Here is a 17,448-nt window from a genome sequence, read left to right on the forward strand (position 1 = left end):
ATATAACTACTGCTGTAGTTATACTGTCCATACTATCTATTCACAACACTATATACAGTGCCTTCGGGAAAGTATTCAGACGCCTTAACTTTTTCCAGATTTTGTTAGGTCAGGACCTTATTCTAAAATGTATTAAATAGTTTTTTTCCCCCTCATCAATCTATACACAATACCCCATAATGACAAAGCAAAAACAGGTTTAGATTTTCTTTGCTAATTTATAAAAAAATATATAAATATATCACGTTTATATAAGTATTCAGACCCTTTACTCAGTACTTTGTTGAAGCACCTTTGGCAGCAATTACAGCCTCAAGTCTTCTTGGGTATGACGCTACAAGCTTGGCACACCTGTATTTGGAAAGTTTCTCCCATTCTTCTCTGCAGATCCTCTCAAGCTCTGTCAGGTTGGATGGGGAGCGTTGTTGCACAGCTATTTTCAGGTCTCTCCAGAGATGTTAGATCGGATTCAAGTCCGGGCTCTGGCTGGGCCACTCAAGGACATTCAGAGACTTGTCTCGAAGCCACTCCTGTATTGTCTTGGCTGTGTGCTTAGGGTCATTGTCCTATTGGAAGGTGAACCTTCACCCCAGTCTGAGGTCCTGAGCGCTCTGGAGCAGGTTTTCATCAAGGATCTCTGTACTTTGCTCCATTCCCTCGATCCTGACTAGTCTCCCCAGTCCCTGCTGCTGAAAAACATGATGCTGCCACCACCATGCTTCACCGTAGGGATGGTGCCAGGTTTTTTTCCAGACATGACTCTTGGCATTCATTCCAAAGAACTCAATCTTGGTTTCATCAGACCAGAAAATCTTGTTTCTCATGGTCTGAGAGTCTTTAGGTGCCGTTTGGCAAACTCCAAGCAGGCTGTCATGTGCCTTTTACTGAGTAGTGGCTTCCGTCTGGCCACTCTGCTATAAATGCCCGATTGGTGGAGTACTGCAGAGATGGTTGTCCTTCTGGAAGGTTCTCCCATCTCCACAGAGGAACTCTGGAGCTCTGTCAGAGTGACTATCGGGTTCTTGGTCAACTCCCTGACCAAGGCTCTTCTCCCCCTATTGCTCAGTTTGGCCGGGCGGCCAGCTCTAGGAAGAGTCTTGGTGGTTCCAATCTTCTTCCATTTAAGAATAATGGAGGCCACTGTGTTCTTGGGGACCTTCAATGCTACAAATCTTTTGGTACCCTTCCCCAGATCTGTACCTCGACACAATCCTGTTTCGGAGCTCTATGAACAATTCCTTTGACCTCATGGCTTGGTTTTTGCTCTGACGTGCACTGTCAACTGTGGGACCTTATATAGACAGGTGTGTGCCTTTCCAAATCATGTCAAATCAATTGAATTTACCACAGGTGGTCTCCAATCAAGTTGTAGAAACATCTCAAGGATGATCAATGGAAACAGGATGCACCTGAGCTCAATTTCGAGTCTCATAACATAGGATCTGAATACTTATGTAACTAAGGTATTTCTTTTTAGAATTTTTTTTAATAGCAAAATATTTTAAGAACCTGTTTTGCTTTTTTGTTATGGGCTATTTTTATATTTTACCTTTATTTAACTAGGCAAGTCAGTTAAGAACAAATTCTTATTTTCAATGACGGCCTTGTTCAGGGGCAAAACGACAGATTTTTACCTTGTCAACTCGGGGATTTGATCTTGCAACCTTTCGGTTACTAGTCCAACGCTCTAACCACTAGGCTACCTGTGAGTAGGTTGCTGAGGAAATGTTTTTATTTAATTTTAGAATAAGGCTGTAACGTAACAAAATGTGGGAAAAGTCAAGGGGTCTGAATACATTCCGAAGGCACTGTACATATTTATATTTATATTCTGGATTTGGACATTGCTTGTTCTGATATTTCTTAATTTGTATCTTTGTTTATTGTTTTGTATTGTCAGGTTTTACTGCACTGTTGGAGATAGAAATATGAGCATTTCGCTGCACCTGCAATAACATCTGCAAAATATGTGTAGCGACCAATAACATTTGATTTGGTGATTTGATACAGTGCTGGCCAACAGTCGCTTGAAAAGCTGTCAACCTGACATTTGTGTCACCTTTTTAAGGGTCTAACCTGTCTCCCTGTAGCCTGAACTGTAGTGGTCTCCCTGAGAACTGTGGTGGTCTCCCTGACGGATCGCCACTGTCATCAGTCATGAACGTCACTGGTAAAAATAGATCTGATGTAATACGGTCAGCCTTGAAGAAATACTGCACATCACCCACATATAAGTTTCCCTTTCGACTTGACAAGAAATTGCATTCCGGCATTCCTTTTAATTGCTTCATTTCCTCACGTGTGTGTGTGCGCGTGCGCGTGCGTGTGTGTGTGTGTTGCCTCCGGAGGTTCAGCACCTGAATTTCAAGACCTTGAAATTGTACCTTGGCTACTATCTTTCACAGGTTCCAATGGTGTTGATTTACCAAAAATGACCCATAACCTGCATAGCGCAAATGTTTGTATACTCACAAATGTGTTCCTGTGTATATTCTGTGGTATGCTGTGTGTCACTTTTCCCCAGAGAGAGCCCCAAGAGTATCTTTCCAGCCCCTAGACATACATGTCTGCATCTGAAAATAGCTCAAACCGCGGCAGCGCTGCTTGGACAGGCAGGGGTTGACTCTGTCACGTCTTTTGCCTCCAGAAACCAGGATCACACTTGTCGGACCTTAACCCTGCAAGTCAATGTGGTGAAATCTGCTGTACTGCCGCCCAGAAAACAGATATAGGGAGAGGAGCTACATAAAACATCGCGGATGTGTTTTCATTCTATCACGTAGTGTGTCTCGCTCTTCATGTCTGGTGAGATATTCCCTATCTTTCTTTGAATGATGTATTGGATACATGCTGCTGCCTCATGGCAGGTTAGCTTTCCTGGCTGGTTGCTTGCGGCAGGTAGCCTGGCGGTTTGAGCAGTGGGCCTGTCACTGTAAGATCGCTAGTTCAAATCCCTGAGAAGATGAAAAATCTGTCAATGTGCTCTCAAGCAAGGCCCTTAAACCTAATTGATCTAGGATCGCCGTTGATAATGGCAGACCCTGGCTGTGACATTACTCTCTGAGGGTGTCTTGGGGAGTTGGGATGTGCAAAAAACACATTTCCAATTCACTCCTGTGTATTAATATACACTTGAACATGTGTGAAATAGGACAGCTATAAGCACCCACCTAATGATATATATGTTTTATCTCAGCGGATGGTTAATGGTTTTCTGTGTTAAATGAGGAGGTGATAAATTGTGTATTGTACCATTAAGTCAAAAGTGGAAAAAAATTGTATGGAGTCTTCAATTCTCTTTCTTTGCGCAATTGGAGTTATTAATAGTTTTTTAAATGTATGAATTTGAATAAGCTACTAGTAATTATACTCAGACTGTGAGAACACTGGTGTGGTGTTATGGAATACGTGATGTAGGCTACTCACTACATGGTATGCTTCATTATGGTACATGGCCTTGTACGGTCTTATATAAGTAAGAGCAGTCATGTTCAAGGTTTCCTTTGACCTCAAAATATGTCATTACACATATGCCACTCTTCCGTAAATCATATTTGTGTGACTGCTGAAGCAGTGGCTGACAAAACATTGCTGCGTCCCAAATGAAACCAATGCCACCTCGGTTATGGATAATGTGACTCTTCACCTGGTAAGCAAAAGAGTCGCAAGGTCTGGGATGGTTTGACTGTCAGGGTTGAAGTTGAGAGACCTTCAGAGAACTACCATAGAAAGTGATGAGTGCTGAGCAGTGCTGATAGAGGCAGGAGAGGGGACATCATTCCATAATGGGGGGGGTCTTCTAATGGAAGGAGACCAGATAAGTGCAGTGTGAGTACAGTTCAACCACTGATGTAGTGTGATATATACTGAACAAAAATAGAAACGCAACAATTTCAACAATTTTACTGAGTTACAGTTCATATAAGGAAATCATTCAATTGAAATAAATGTATTAGGACCTAGTCTATGGATTCCACAAAAGGGCTTTATTACAGACATAAATACAGTTTCATCAGCTGTTCAGGTGGCTGGTCTCGGATGAACCCACAGGTGAAGAAGCCGGATGTGGAGGTCCTAGGCTGGCGTGTGAGGCCGGTAGGACGTACTGCCAAATTCTCTAAAACGACGTTCGAGGCGGGTTATGGTAGAGAAATTAACATTTAATTATCTGGCAACAGCTCTGGTGGACATTGCTGCAGCCAGTATTCCAATTGCACGCTCCCTCAAAACTTGAGAGATCTGTGGCATTGTGTTGTGTGACAAACTGCACATTTTAGAGTGACCTTTTATTGTCCCCAGCACAAGGTGCACCTGTGTAAGGATCATGCTGTTTAATCACCTTTTTGATATGCCACACCTGGATGGATGGTGGATGGATTATTTTGGCAAAGGAGAAATGCTCACCAACAGGGATGTAAACAAATTTGTGCACAACATTTGAGAAAAATACACTTTTTGTCCATATGGAACATTTCTTGGCTCTTTCATTTCCGCTCATGAAACTTGAAACACTTTACATTTTACATTATATTGCCACTTTACATTATATTTTTGTTCAGTATAGTATGAAATAGTATGGTCTGGGCTTTAGCCCTCTGATGGTATGATTTTGGGTTATAGCAGTTTAATTTGCCAGGTTTATATTTCCTCGATGTTCAGTAAGGTATTGTGGATTGGTCAGTGCTTAGTTTACAATATGGAGTGCTGCGCAATTCTGTAAAAGATAATCACTATTGACTTTCACAATATTAATTTTCCATGAAGTTTTCCATCTATGGAAACTCTGCTCCACTGTTTGATGCTGGTACTTTAGCACACGGTGTACACAACACAATAATAAAAGGTGCAAAACAACAAATGGAGCTGCCGAGAGATGCAGGCTTGTGTCAGGTGGAATGGCGGACATATTACTCAAGTCCGTGAAACCACGAGAAGGAGCGCAAGGCCATGTGCAAAAGGTGATTGCGCAATACGTATAAGATTGTCAATCATCAGTGGGCAGGAAAGAGCTCCTTATATGAGCGTGGCAAAGCCTTTCAAAACCTATTTTAAAGCAGAATTCTGGTACCGATTATAAAAAGCTAGTGTTTCACATTGTAGCCATAATTATAATAAAAGTTAAACAGGACTCAAGTCCTGTATATCAGGGCAATATCTGACACTTATGCTTAATGTATGTATTTATAACTGCATAAAAAAGCTGAAAATCCATAATCCATGCGCAGATAGTTTTATTAAAGTAAATAGAGTATGGAAATAATATGGCAAAAATACATATAATAGCATTTAGCTTCCACCCTTCAGTGAATATTATCCTATAGTTCAAAGCCCTTGAATGCACTTTTGCGTAACAATGATTGCTATCCAGGAACAGGGACGAGTTCAATTCATTCCTGTGCCATTAAAAAAGTCAAGAAGGCAGTCCTACAGTAATTCATAAGGTGGTGGACCCATGTAGTCAGTGGCCTTAAAGATCAGTACCCTCCCTCCCAGGAGAAGGAGACAGACTCTCTGGCAGCTAGCCTCTCTCTCCAGACTCTCTGGCAGCTAGCCTCTCTCTCCAGACTCTCTGGCAGCTAGCCTCTCTCTCTCTCTCCAGACTCTCTGGCAGCTAGCCTCTCTCTCTCTCTCCAGACTCTCTGGCAGCTAGCCTCACTCTCTCTCCAGACTCTCTGGCAGCTAGCCTCACTCTCTCTCCAGACTCTCTGGCAGCTAGCCTCACTCTCTCTCCAGACTCTCTGGCAGCTAGCCTCTCTCTCTCCAGACTCTCTGGCAGCTAGCCGTTCTTTCTCTCCAGACTCTCTGGCAGCTAGCCGTTCTCTCTCTCCAGACTCTCTGGCAGCTAGCCTCTCTCTCTCCAGACTCTCTGGCAGCTAGCCTCTCTCTCTCCAGACTCTCTGGCAGCTAGTCGTTCTCTCTCCAGGCTGTGCTGGAGGGCTTGCATGACCGGGGTATTTTTAACTTTGTACCACCGTGAAGGAGTGACTTAGCTGTGACCGTACAGCTTTCTTTAAACAAAGCTCATGTCTCATGTGTTTTTGGTTGTATTGTGAGGAAGTGTTTTGTATCTTCTGTTTGTGTTTTTTGAGCATTAGTGTTTTTGAATTGACTATTAAATGGGTCTTAGTGCATTATCATTTGTTTCATGTTTACTATTAAATTAGAACACATCTAGGCTCTAATCATTATATCTGTCAGAGATCTGATGAGCAGGCTGTTTGAAGCTCCCATTTTGAAACTGTTATCTGAGAGATGATCTTGTGTTAGACTTCTTAGAAGACTCATCTTTCTTAGCTTATTAGTTGATGATCAGCAGGGGATTTCTCCAAAGGTTAAACACCCAATTAACAGATGCTTCTCAGACCCCAGGGACTGGCCACTACTGGAAGGAATTTAGGCTGAGTACCAAATGTCCCCCTATTCCCTTTATAGTGCACTACTTTGGACCAGGGCCCATAGCGCTCTGGTCCAATGTAGTGCACTATATAGGGAATAGGGTGCCATTTGGGACGCATCATTAGCCGTGCTGACCTGCTGCAGAGCGGAGGCGGCTGTGAATCTCCTTCCTCGGGAGATATTTGTTTGATAACATTAAGGAGAAAATTCCAGCACCATGCCTGCTAAGGGGTGCTTGTGTATGCATTGCCTGGCTGCAACTTAACTCTGGTTGGCACTGTGCGGGGGGTAGGAACACAACCCACTACCCTCACTGAGACAGTCTGAGAGACACTGTAGCATTTTATTACTGCCTGCTGCCTGTCTTCATCTGACTCCTCTTCATACAGTATGTGTTAGGATGTGTAGAATATAGAGCTATTGACATGGCTGTGTAGAATATAGAGCTATTGACATGGCTTTGAGTGAGAGTGTATGTAGAATATAGAGCTATTGACATGGCTGTGTAGAATATAGAGCTATTGACATGGCTTTGAGTGAGAGTGTATGTAGAATATAGAGAGCTATTGACATGGCTGTGACATGGCTGTGAGTGAGAGTGTATGTAGAATATAGAGCTGTTGGCATGGCTGTGTAGAATATAGAGCTGTTGGCATGGCTGTGTAAAATATAGAGCTGTTGACATGGCTGTGTAGAATATAGAGCTATTGACATGGCTGTGAGTGAGAGTGTATGTAGAATATAGAGCTATTGACATAGCTGTGTAGAATATAGAGCTATTGACATGGCTGTGTAGAATATAGAGCTATTGACATAACTGTGAGTGACAGTGTATGTAGAATATAGAGCTATTGACACGGCTGTGTAGAATATAGAGCTATTGACATGGCTGTGAGTGAGAGTGTATGTAGAATATAGAGCTGTTGACATGGCTGGATAGAATATAGAGCTATTGACATGGCTGTGAGTGAGAGTGTATGTAGAATATAGAGCTATTGACATGGCTGTGTAGAATATAGAGCTATTGATATGGCTGTGTAGAATATAGAGCTATTGACATGGCTGTGAGTGAGAGTGTGTGTAGAATATAGAGCTATTGACACGGCTGTGTAGAATATAGAGCTATTGACATGGCTGTGAGTGAGAATGTATGTCGACAATCTGTCAAGCTGGGAAACAGCCAATTGGAGCTAGTGCATTCTCCTTGAGGATCCATCTTGAACGAGCCTTTGACTTTTTAAGGAATGCATTCTGCCAGTGCCTGCCCAGAAAGAGCAGTGCAGGACTTTAACAGTTACCCCTCATTGCTTGGAATGACAGGGTTCTGAAAATGCAAGATTTTCTCCTGTGCTGGGTCTGCATTATCCTTTTTGTGCCTCTACCTACTGTAGATAGATAATGTGGCAAAGAATGATCCCATTTGAAATAGTTGTAACAGAGGTTGGTGTAAGACAGGCGTAAGCTCCATCCTCTCCCTCTCACAGGTACACACTTGGAGCGGTGCCTTCAAACTGTCCTCTTACTAGCTCACAATTCAGTACAGTCTTTTCTCTTTCCCAACAACACATGTTCTTATAATGACACGGAGTACCAAAACACAGCAATTAAGTGAATTATCTCTGGTTCTTAACATATAATCCCCAGAAATGCCCTGTGTACTGTCCTCCAGAATGAATCAAACGTAGCTGAACAACCTGGCCTGTCCTTCACTTAATGTGATTGTGGATCCAGATCCAGAAATCCATTTTAAGGTCGCTTAAGACTTGTTTGTGTTCACATTCTTTGTTCACAAATATACTCTACATAAATAGCCTGAATCTAATTCAGTAGGGAAGCAGAGATTTTGGATGCCTTTTTTCCAAAGCTTTCTGTATTCTCTGTGCAGAGAGCAGTCTTTTCTCTCAGTCCTGCTGTGTGATTTTAGCTGGGAGAGAAGCTTGTAGAAGATCAAGATAGATTTTAGTTGGTTGAAAACCCAAGAGGCCTGTCATAGTCTGTCTGCACTTCTTCCAACTCTCCAACTGCACATGATTTAGACTAGACAGGTATTTTATCGAGCAACAAACAACATCATCAAACAAGGCAATCCGTTTACACTTTTACAACAACAGGTTCGTAATGTGTAATTCTTTGATAGCAGTTTTTGTGTATTGTGCATAATAGGCTACTTTTATATTATTATGGTTTTGTTATGTTGCTGACTGTGCTGCCTATTCCAATCACACCAAGTGACAGTATTTGATGTGATTTATAGCCATGTTAATATGTGCTCTGAACCAGCTAGATGCATCTGTAAAAGAGCCTGTTCCTCTAGGTCGGTCCCAAATGGCACCCTATTCCCAAAAGTGCACTTCTTTTGACCAGAGCCCTATAAATTAATTAGGCCCTAATTTATGGATTTCACATGACTGGGAATACAGATTTGCATCTTTTGGACACATATACGTGGATCAGAAAACTAGTCAGTTTCTTGTGTGACCACAATCTCATGCCGATCTCCTTCGCATAGAGTTGATCAGGCTGTTGATTGTGGCCAGTGGAATGTTGTCTCACTCCTCTTCAATGGCAGTGCGAAGTTGCTGGATATTGGCGGAAACTGGAACACGCTGTTGTTTATGTTGATCCAGAGCATCCCAAACATGCTCAATGGGTGACATGTCTGGTGAGTATGCAGGCCATGGAAGAACTGCGACATTTTCAGCTTCCAGGAATTATGTACAGATCACCACACAATGGGCCTCAGGATCTCATCGCGGTATTTCTGTGCATTCAAATTGCCATCAATAAAATGCAATTGTGTTTGTTGTCCATAGCTTATGCCTGCCCATACCATAACCCAACTGCCACCATGAAACACTCTGTTCACAACGTTGACATCAGCAAACCGCTCGCCCACACGACGCCATACTCACTGTCTGCCATCTGCCCAGTACAGTTGAAACCGGGATTCATCCGTGAAGAGTACACTTCTCCAGCGTGCCAGTGGCTATCGAAGGTGAGCATTTGCCCACTGAAGTCGGATACGATGCCGAACGGCAGTCAGGTCAAGACCCTGGTGAGGATGACGAGCACGCAGATGAGCTTCCCTGAAATGGTTTCTGACAGTTTGTGCAGAAATTCTTCGGTTGTGCAAACCCACAGTTTCATCAGCTGTCCGTGTGGTTGGTCTCAGACGATCCCGCTGGTGAAGAAGTCTGATGTGGAGGTCCTGGGATGGTGTGGTTATAGGTGGTCAGCGGCTGTGAGGCCGGTTGGAGATACCGCCAAATTCTATAAAATGACGGTGGAGGTGGTTTATGGTAGAGAAAGGAAAATGTAATTCTCTGGCAACAGCTCTGGTGGACATTCCTGGAGTTAGCATGGCATCTGTGGTGTTGTGTGACCAAACAGCACATTTTAGGGTGTCCTTTTATTGTCCGCAGCACAAGGTGCACCTGTGTAGTGCTCATGCTATTTAATCAGCTTCTTGAGATACCACACCTGTCAGGTGGATGGATTATCCTGGCAAAGGAAAAATGCTCACTAACAGGGATGTAAACAAAGGTATTCGTTGGGGTAAAGGTCAGGGCTCTGTCCTGGCCAGTCCAGTTCTTCCACACCAATCTCGACAAACCATTTCTGTATGTACCTCGCTTTATGCACAGGAGCATTGTCATGTTAAAACAGGAAAAGGCCTTCCCCAAATTGTTGCCACAAAGTTAGAAGCACAGAATTGTCTAGAATGTCATTGTATGCTGTAGCTTTAAGATTTCCTTCACTGGAACTAAGGGGCCTAGCCCGAACCATTAAAAACGGCCCCAGACAATTATTCCTCCTTTACCAAACTTTACAGTTGGCACTATGCATTAGGGCAGGCAGCGTTCTCCTGGCATCCGCCAAACCCAGATTCGTCTGTCGGACTGCTAGATGGTGAAGCGTGATTCATCACTCCAGAGAACGCATTTTCACTGTTCCAGAGTCCAATGGCAGCGAGCTTTACACCACTCCAGCCGATGCTTGGCATTGCACATGGTGATCTTAGTCATCTGTGCGGCTGCTCGGCCATGGAAACCCATTTCATGAAGCTCCCGACGAACAGTTCTTGTACTAACGTTGCTTCCAGAGGCAGTTTGGAACTCGGTAGTGAGTGTTGCAACTGAGGACAGACAATTTTTACGCGCTATGCGCTTCAGGACTCAGCGGTCCCGCTCTGTGAGCTTGTGTGGCCTACCACTTCGCGGCTGAGCCGTTGTTGCCCCTAGACGATTCCACTTCACAATAACAGCACTTCCAGTTGACCGGCGTAGCTCTAGCAAGGCAGAAGTTTGGCAAACTGACTTGTTGGAAAGGTGTTATCCTGTGACGGTGCCATGGTGAAAGTCAATGAGCTCTTCAATAAGGCCATTCTACTGCCATTGTGTGGCTATGGAGATTGCATGGCCGTGAGCTCGATTTTATACACCTGTGAGCAACAAGTGTGGCTGAAATAGCCAGATCCAGTAATTTGAAGGGGTGTCTACATACCTTTGTATATATAGTGTATGTTGACTATGATGTTACTTTAGATAATATGGTGAGCTAGCAGTTATGATATGAAGTTTTTGCTTGGAAAGTTTTTTTTGCCTGGTCACAGATAGTCCACAGGCGAAGGGAAGGGGTGAGAGGAGGAGAACGTGTGGATGCGAGAAGGAATTCAACGAGCTGTTTGTATGTGGCTATGACAGTTAACTGTTTGCGTGTGATCAGGAGTGTATTCATTCCACCGATTCTGTTGAAAAACGTTTCTTAAATGGAAGCAAATGGAACAAAATGGAATTAGCATACCTGAATTTGTCCAATAAAAACTCTCGTTTGCAACTGTTGGACTAATCATTACACATAGGTCAGCTTGATGCAGGCAAGAGTGTTCAAGGCAGTATTGAATGTGTCACTGTCTGTCCATGTGACACTGTCTTTCACCTACGCTGAATTCATAGGCTAGGTTGTAGCAACCTCATGATGGGTATAGGGAACATTTTGGTATCATGTAGTAGCCTGAACCTATCGGTGTTTAAACTGGGTGAATGCAATATCAATGACAGCCATCCAATATGCTGTAATAGAAATAAGGCCATGCACACAAAAATTGTTATCTTCCTCCCTCATCTGAAACATCACTGACCGCCACTGATTAGGATGGGGATATTACTAAAACAGCCATATACTCTAGTAAGTAGCTATCAATCTATGTACCATTTTATGGATGTCTGAAATTCTCCTCTCTATTAGGGCCAATGGTTAAATACATGGTTTATTGTCCTGAATGGCCACTCTGCATTGAGGACATGTTATTTGTTCGTGACTGGTAACCAACTTCCTACAGACATATTATATACATTTTAAGCATTTTGCTGGAAAGCGCAGAAAAATCCCCTCCTGGAACTCCTCATTGTCATGCCTGTGGAGATAGTAGTATGTTGACTGAATACCATGTTGGAACCATAGAAATAGAACCAATCTAGTCATTCTAATTCTAGTCATTCTAATCATACTAGTTCTGTGGTTGGAACATTGGGTCCCTGTCTCGTCTCCATAGCTCCTGGTCATTGAGGTGCCAGGCATAGGTTTCATGGGTTTGCCAGGCAAGAGTGTGACTTAACATCAAGTGTGAGACGATTCCTGTCTCTGTGGCTGGCCAAGCCCACCATGAGTTGCCCAAAAGAGGACTATAAATGGGCATCAAACAAGGAACAGTCGAGTCACCAAGATGGCCGCCGCCACCACCATCGCCACAAATGTAAAACACACATTATGTTATAGGCTAGGGGCTAAAATGATCATCATTCATCACCTTAGACTTAACTCATTTGAAAAAATGTTGGGTGGGAATCCAGTCCACATTTAAAAGATGAACCTTACAGATATTTTCTATGCAAGTTGTACTAGTTGAGAAGTAAGAGGTGGAAGGGCTTGCATTTAAATATCTTATTATGCTGTATTGTGATACAGTTCAGTGCTTCTCTACTACTGTCTGGGAGATGTAAGAACTCATGATTCGATTCTTAGAGGCGCTGTACTAATTGAATATCAAAGGCAACTCTCTGTCTGCACAAAAGTATCTGATTAATCTAATCTACAGTGTGTCTCATCCGTGATACTCTGCACTGAGTCAGCCAGGTCAGGATGTTCCTGTGTGTTTACGAGCTGTGTCCCCAGTCAGTCCTCATTAACGTAAGTAATGACATTTGCCTCTACTCAGCCATCTGGGTCCTGGCTCTGCTTCCTAAGGTTGCCTCCTGGAGTAGGATAATTAAATGGATAGTATGAGGAAACTTGCTATAACTCTTGCAGACAAGATCAGAGACACTCCCACTGTCAATTCCCCCTACTGCCACACCCCCTACTGTCTCAAATCCAGGCTATACCATACCATCTACTGCCTCACCTCCAGGCTATACCATACCATCTACTGTCTCACCTCCAGGCTATACCATACCATCTACTGCCTCACCTCCAGGCTATACCATACCATCTACTGCCTCACCTCCAGGCTATACCATACCATCTACTGCCTCACCTCCAGGCTATACCATTCCATCTACTGCCTCACCTCCAGGCTATACCATACCATCTACTGCCTCACCTCCAGGCTATACCATACCATCTACTGTCTCACCTCCAGGTTATACCATACCATCTACTGCCTCACCTCTAGGCTATACCATACCATCTACTGCCTCACCTCCAGGCTATACCATACCATCTACTGCCTCACCTCCAGGCTATACCATACCATCTACTGCCTCACCTCCAGGCTATACCATACCATCTACTGTCTCACCTCCAGGCTATAGCATACCATCCACAGGGTGTCCTGTGATATTCCATGCCCGTAGGGTGCTGGCTGTCTGACTTGCTGGCTGGCTGGCTGGGTTTCTCAGGCTGCCTAGTTGGTGTTGGTATGTGGGTCCAGCCCTGATCAGGCTGGCTGGTTGGTGTGTGGGTCCAGCCCTGATCAGGCTGTCTGGTTGGTGTGTGGGTCCAGCCCTGATCAGGCTGGCTGGTTGGTGTGTGGGTCCAGCCCTGATCTGGCTGGCTGGTTGGTGTTGGTGTGTGGGTCCAGCCCTGATCAGGATGGCTGGTTGGTGTTGGTGTGTGGGTCCAGCCCTGATCAGGCTGGCTGGTTGGTGTGTGGGTCCAGCCCTGATCAGGCTGGCTGGCTGGTTGGTGTGTGGGTCCAGCCCTGATCTGGCTGGCTGGTTGGTGTTGGTGTGTGGGTCCAGCCCTGATCAGGCTGGCTGGTTGGTGTGTGGGTCCAGCCCTGGGACCCTCCCACCCCTTTTGCCTCTCCCTCCAGCAGCTGTGTCGCCATGAGTCTGCTCCCTTGAAATATAATATCATCATCTGTGCTTCATTTATCGCTGGCAGGCCTTTACAACCCCTGTTTAATACTGCCTCACCTCCAGGCTATACCATACCATCTACTGTCTCACCTCCAGGCTATAGCATACCATCCACAGGGTGTCCTGTGATATTCCATGCCCGTAGGGTGCTGGCTGTCTGACTTGCTGGCTGGCTGGCTGGGTTTCTCAGGCTGCCTAGTTGGTGTTGGTATGTGGGTCCAGCCCTGATCAGGCTGGCTGGTTGGTGTGTGGGTCCAGCCCTGATCAGGCTGTCTGGTTGGTGTGTGGGTCCAGCCCTGATCAGGCTGGCTGGTTGGTGTGTGGGTCCAGCCCTGATCTGGCTGGCTGGTTGGTGTTGGTGTGTGGGTCCAGCCCTGATCAGGATGGCTGGTTGGTGTTGGTGTGTGGGTCCAGCCCTGATCAGGCTGGCTGGTTGGTGTTGGTGTGTGGGTCCAGCCCTGATCAGGCTGGCTGGTTGGTTGGTGTGTGGGTCCAGCCCTGATCAGGCTGGCTGGTTGGTGTTGGTGTGTGGGTCCAGCCCTGATCAGGCTGGCTGGTTGGTGTGTGGGTCCAGCCCTGATCAGGCTGGCTGGCTGGTTGGTGTGTGGGTCCAGCCCTGATCTGGCTGGCTGGTTGGTGTTGGTGTGTGGGTCCAGCCCTGATCAGGCTGGCTGGTTGGTGTGTGGGTCCAGCCCTGGGACCCTCCCACCCCTTTTGCCTCTCCCTCCAGCAGCTGTGTCGCCATGAGTCTGCTCCCTTGAAATATAATATCATCATCTGTGCTTCATTTATCGCTGGCAGGCCTTTACAACCCCTGTTTAATCCCTGCTACATTTGTGTCTTTGAGAAACAGAACCCTCTGATGACTGGCTTTGAGAGAGGAGATGTGTGAAGATTTATTTGGGGTCTGACTTTAGGAGCCCCCTTTTTTATTAGGACGCCATATTAAGTAACTCCACCCTTCTCTGGTTTAGATCTACGACTGGGAACATGACTTTAGATGTTCAGCTGATCACGTTGCATGTTTGTCTTGTTGTAAGGCATTTCTAGCATTGATTGGTACTGTTGGTATATTTAGCTGCTTGTCAATAGGAGTGTTCTGAATTGATCAATAAGCTTCCACTGGTACTGCAGGCGTCTGCCGCTGCATCCCCATGAAAATTGATAGGAGAACTACATGTGATGCATCATTCCTCATCATTCCATCATGCATCGTCTATAACTGTCTGCATTTACAAACAAAATGATCACAAAAATCGCTTTGCGCTAATCATGAGGAATAATCAGTCAATAGTACACACAGGTAATCACCATTGAGATGGATATATCATTCACAGTTTTAAAACAAAGATGGAGCAACTGCTTCTGTTTCTGTCCACAGCTGTCCCCTCCAGTGTGTCAGCAGAAACATGTGTATGTCAGGCATGTGGCCAACAGAAGGCAGACTGTCTGCCATGATACATGTACTGTCTGCCATGATACATGATACACGTACAGTATTTAAATGACCTAGGTAAGCGGTGTCACCAGGAGACTAGAAGAGCCGTACGCCATAAGAGGAAGCAGGTAGCAGAGTCTATACTGTCAGGTATTTGGTAAATATTCTGTATGTAGGCCTATCCTTCCTCAAGGTTGTAGAGCAGCAGAGATCTCTTCCTTCACATGAATCCTTGTGCAGCGGTACATTACAGCCTTGCATTATCACATGCCTTATTAAGCATTGACGCACGGAGAGTAGTGATGGATAAAAGCAGGCAGACCAATAGGCCAGGTTTCTGAGGCCTGGCTGGAGATGGATTTGGATACAGCGCTGCCTGACTGCGTGTTTCTGTGGTAGAACTCGGTTCATTTATCGCCTTTCACAGTCTACCTGCCTCGGAATCCTAAATGGCACCCTGGTCAAAAGGAGTGCACTAAATGGGGAATAGGGTGCCATTTGTGATTCATGCTGATGTTCAGGTAGATCTTCCTGCCAAGCTGGCTGTTCCAGTGACAAATCCACTACTTTGGGGACATCCTACATTGTGCTGTGTTTGTAATACTACTGCAGTGCTGACATAGGCAATGTCAAATGTATAGTGTATATTGAGACTATTTGTTTTGTAAATACCAGATTTCCTACTGTATAGAATAGGATCTGTTGAACAGTCAGCCTCAGATACCACAGTGTGCCTTTAATCTGTTAAGGGTGAAACAAAAGAATTGTCTTTCTGTTTTACAGGATAGTGTGATTGTCTGAAGTGGTGCTGCGACGAGAGACCTTCAACATGAATACAGGTGTGTATCTGCCAGTGGACAGTTTTATTGCTCTTCTTCTTCAGGTCTCTTTGAATATCATTCAATCGTTCAGCCTTTTCTTTATTCAAAACAGCCACACAAACCGGTCCTCTCTGGGCCTTTGTCCAACAGAGCTGCAAGTGACTGGGCATTCATCTCATGGCTCTCTGGTAAACCAGGCCTGTTTGTTAGTCTCATTTGTGGGCTTGACTTTTCTCCCAGATATTAAAGGAAGCTCAGTGGCTTACAAAAGAACTGAGCATTCCACACCCCAGATATGCAATGGATACAACCCTCTATTTAAAGTAACTGATTGTTTACCCATGTCTACGTCAAAGCCTGACAGCTCTTCCTGTAAGCGACAGGCCCTATCCAGGATGCTTTTAGTATGAGTCATGAGGAAATCATAATTCTGCCTCTTCTTATTGCAAGGCATTATCCATGTTGGCATTTGGGATAAAAGCTATTTTCTCAGTTGCATGTGATTTGATTATTTGGGATTTCCTCGCATTCCTCATATTAAAGCACTGGAATAAAAGCGGGCATATCACTTTTCAAAGCTTGCCCATTAAAATGATGATGTATTAGGCCTACATAGCTTCTTATGGAACAATCCTCAGATCTATGCATTGTGCATGCAGTCACTCCCACTCTGAGAGATAGGCCTGAACTATGCACCACAATGCTACGTTTTCTGTTGTGTTTTCTGTTGTATTTTCTGTTGTGTTTTCTGATGTGCTTTCTGTTCTGTTTTCTGTTGTGTTTTCTGATGTGCTTTCTGATGTGCTTTCTGATGTGTTTTCTGTTGTGCTTTCTGATGTGCTTTCTGATGTGCTTTCTGATGTGTTTTCTGTTGTGGTTTCTGATGTGCTTTCTGATGTGCTTTCTGATGTGTTTTCTGTTGTGCTTTCTGATGTGTTTTCTGATGTGCTTTCTGATGTGCTTTCTGATGTGTTTTCTGTTGTGCTTTCTGATGTGCTTTCTGTTGTGTTTTCTGTTGTGTTTTCTGTTGTGCTTTCTGATGTGTTTTCTGTTGTGCTTTCTGATGTGCTTTCTGTTGTGTTTTCTGATGTGCTTTCTGTTGTGTTTTCTGATGTGCTTTCTGATGTGCTTTCTGATGTGCTTTCTGTTGTGCTTTCTGATGTGCTTTCTGATGTGCTTTCTGTTGTGTTTTCTGATGTGCTTTCTGTTGTGTTTTCTGATGTGCTTTCTGTTGTGCTTTCTGTTGTGTTTTCTGATGTGCTTTCTGTTGTGCTTTCTGTTGTGTGTTCTGTTGTGCTTTCTGTTGTGTTTTCTGTTGTGTTTTCTGTTGTATTTTCTGCGAGAGCTGCTCCAAATGATGCAGGATATGTTTCCTATTATCAGCCCATCAAATCTACTATATAAATGGATCCTATTTCAATGTGCTGTACAT

General features: G+C 44.4%; 1 protein-coding gene across 1 annotated transcript in view; it reads left to right on the plus strand.

The window, feature by feature from the left end:
* Nucleotides 1-17,448, plus strand: part of LOC120062473 (sorbin and SH3 domain-containing protein 2-like) — a 94,793-nt gene that overhangs the window by 6,467 nt on the left and 70,878 nt on the right. Inside the window, exon 2 of the mRNA XM_039012470.1 lies at nt 15,979-16,034. Within this exon, the coding sequence (XP_038868398.1) occupies nt 16,025-16,034 (10 nt within the window). The 5' untranslated portion in view covers nt 15,979-16,024. The remainder of the gene's footprint in view (nt 1-15,978; nt 16,035-17,448) is intronic.

This window comes from Salvelinus namaycush, chromosome 17 (genome assembly GCF_016432855.1).
Source record: "Salvelinus namaycush isolate Seneca chromosome 17, SaNama_1.0, whole genome shotgun sequence".
NCBI lineage: Eukaryota > Metazoa > Chordata > Actinopteri > Salmoniformes > Salmonidae > Salvelinus > Salvelinus namaycush.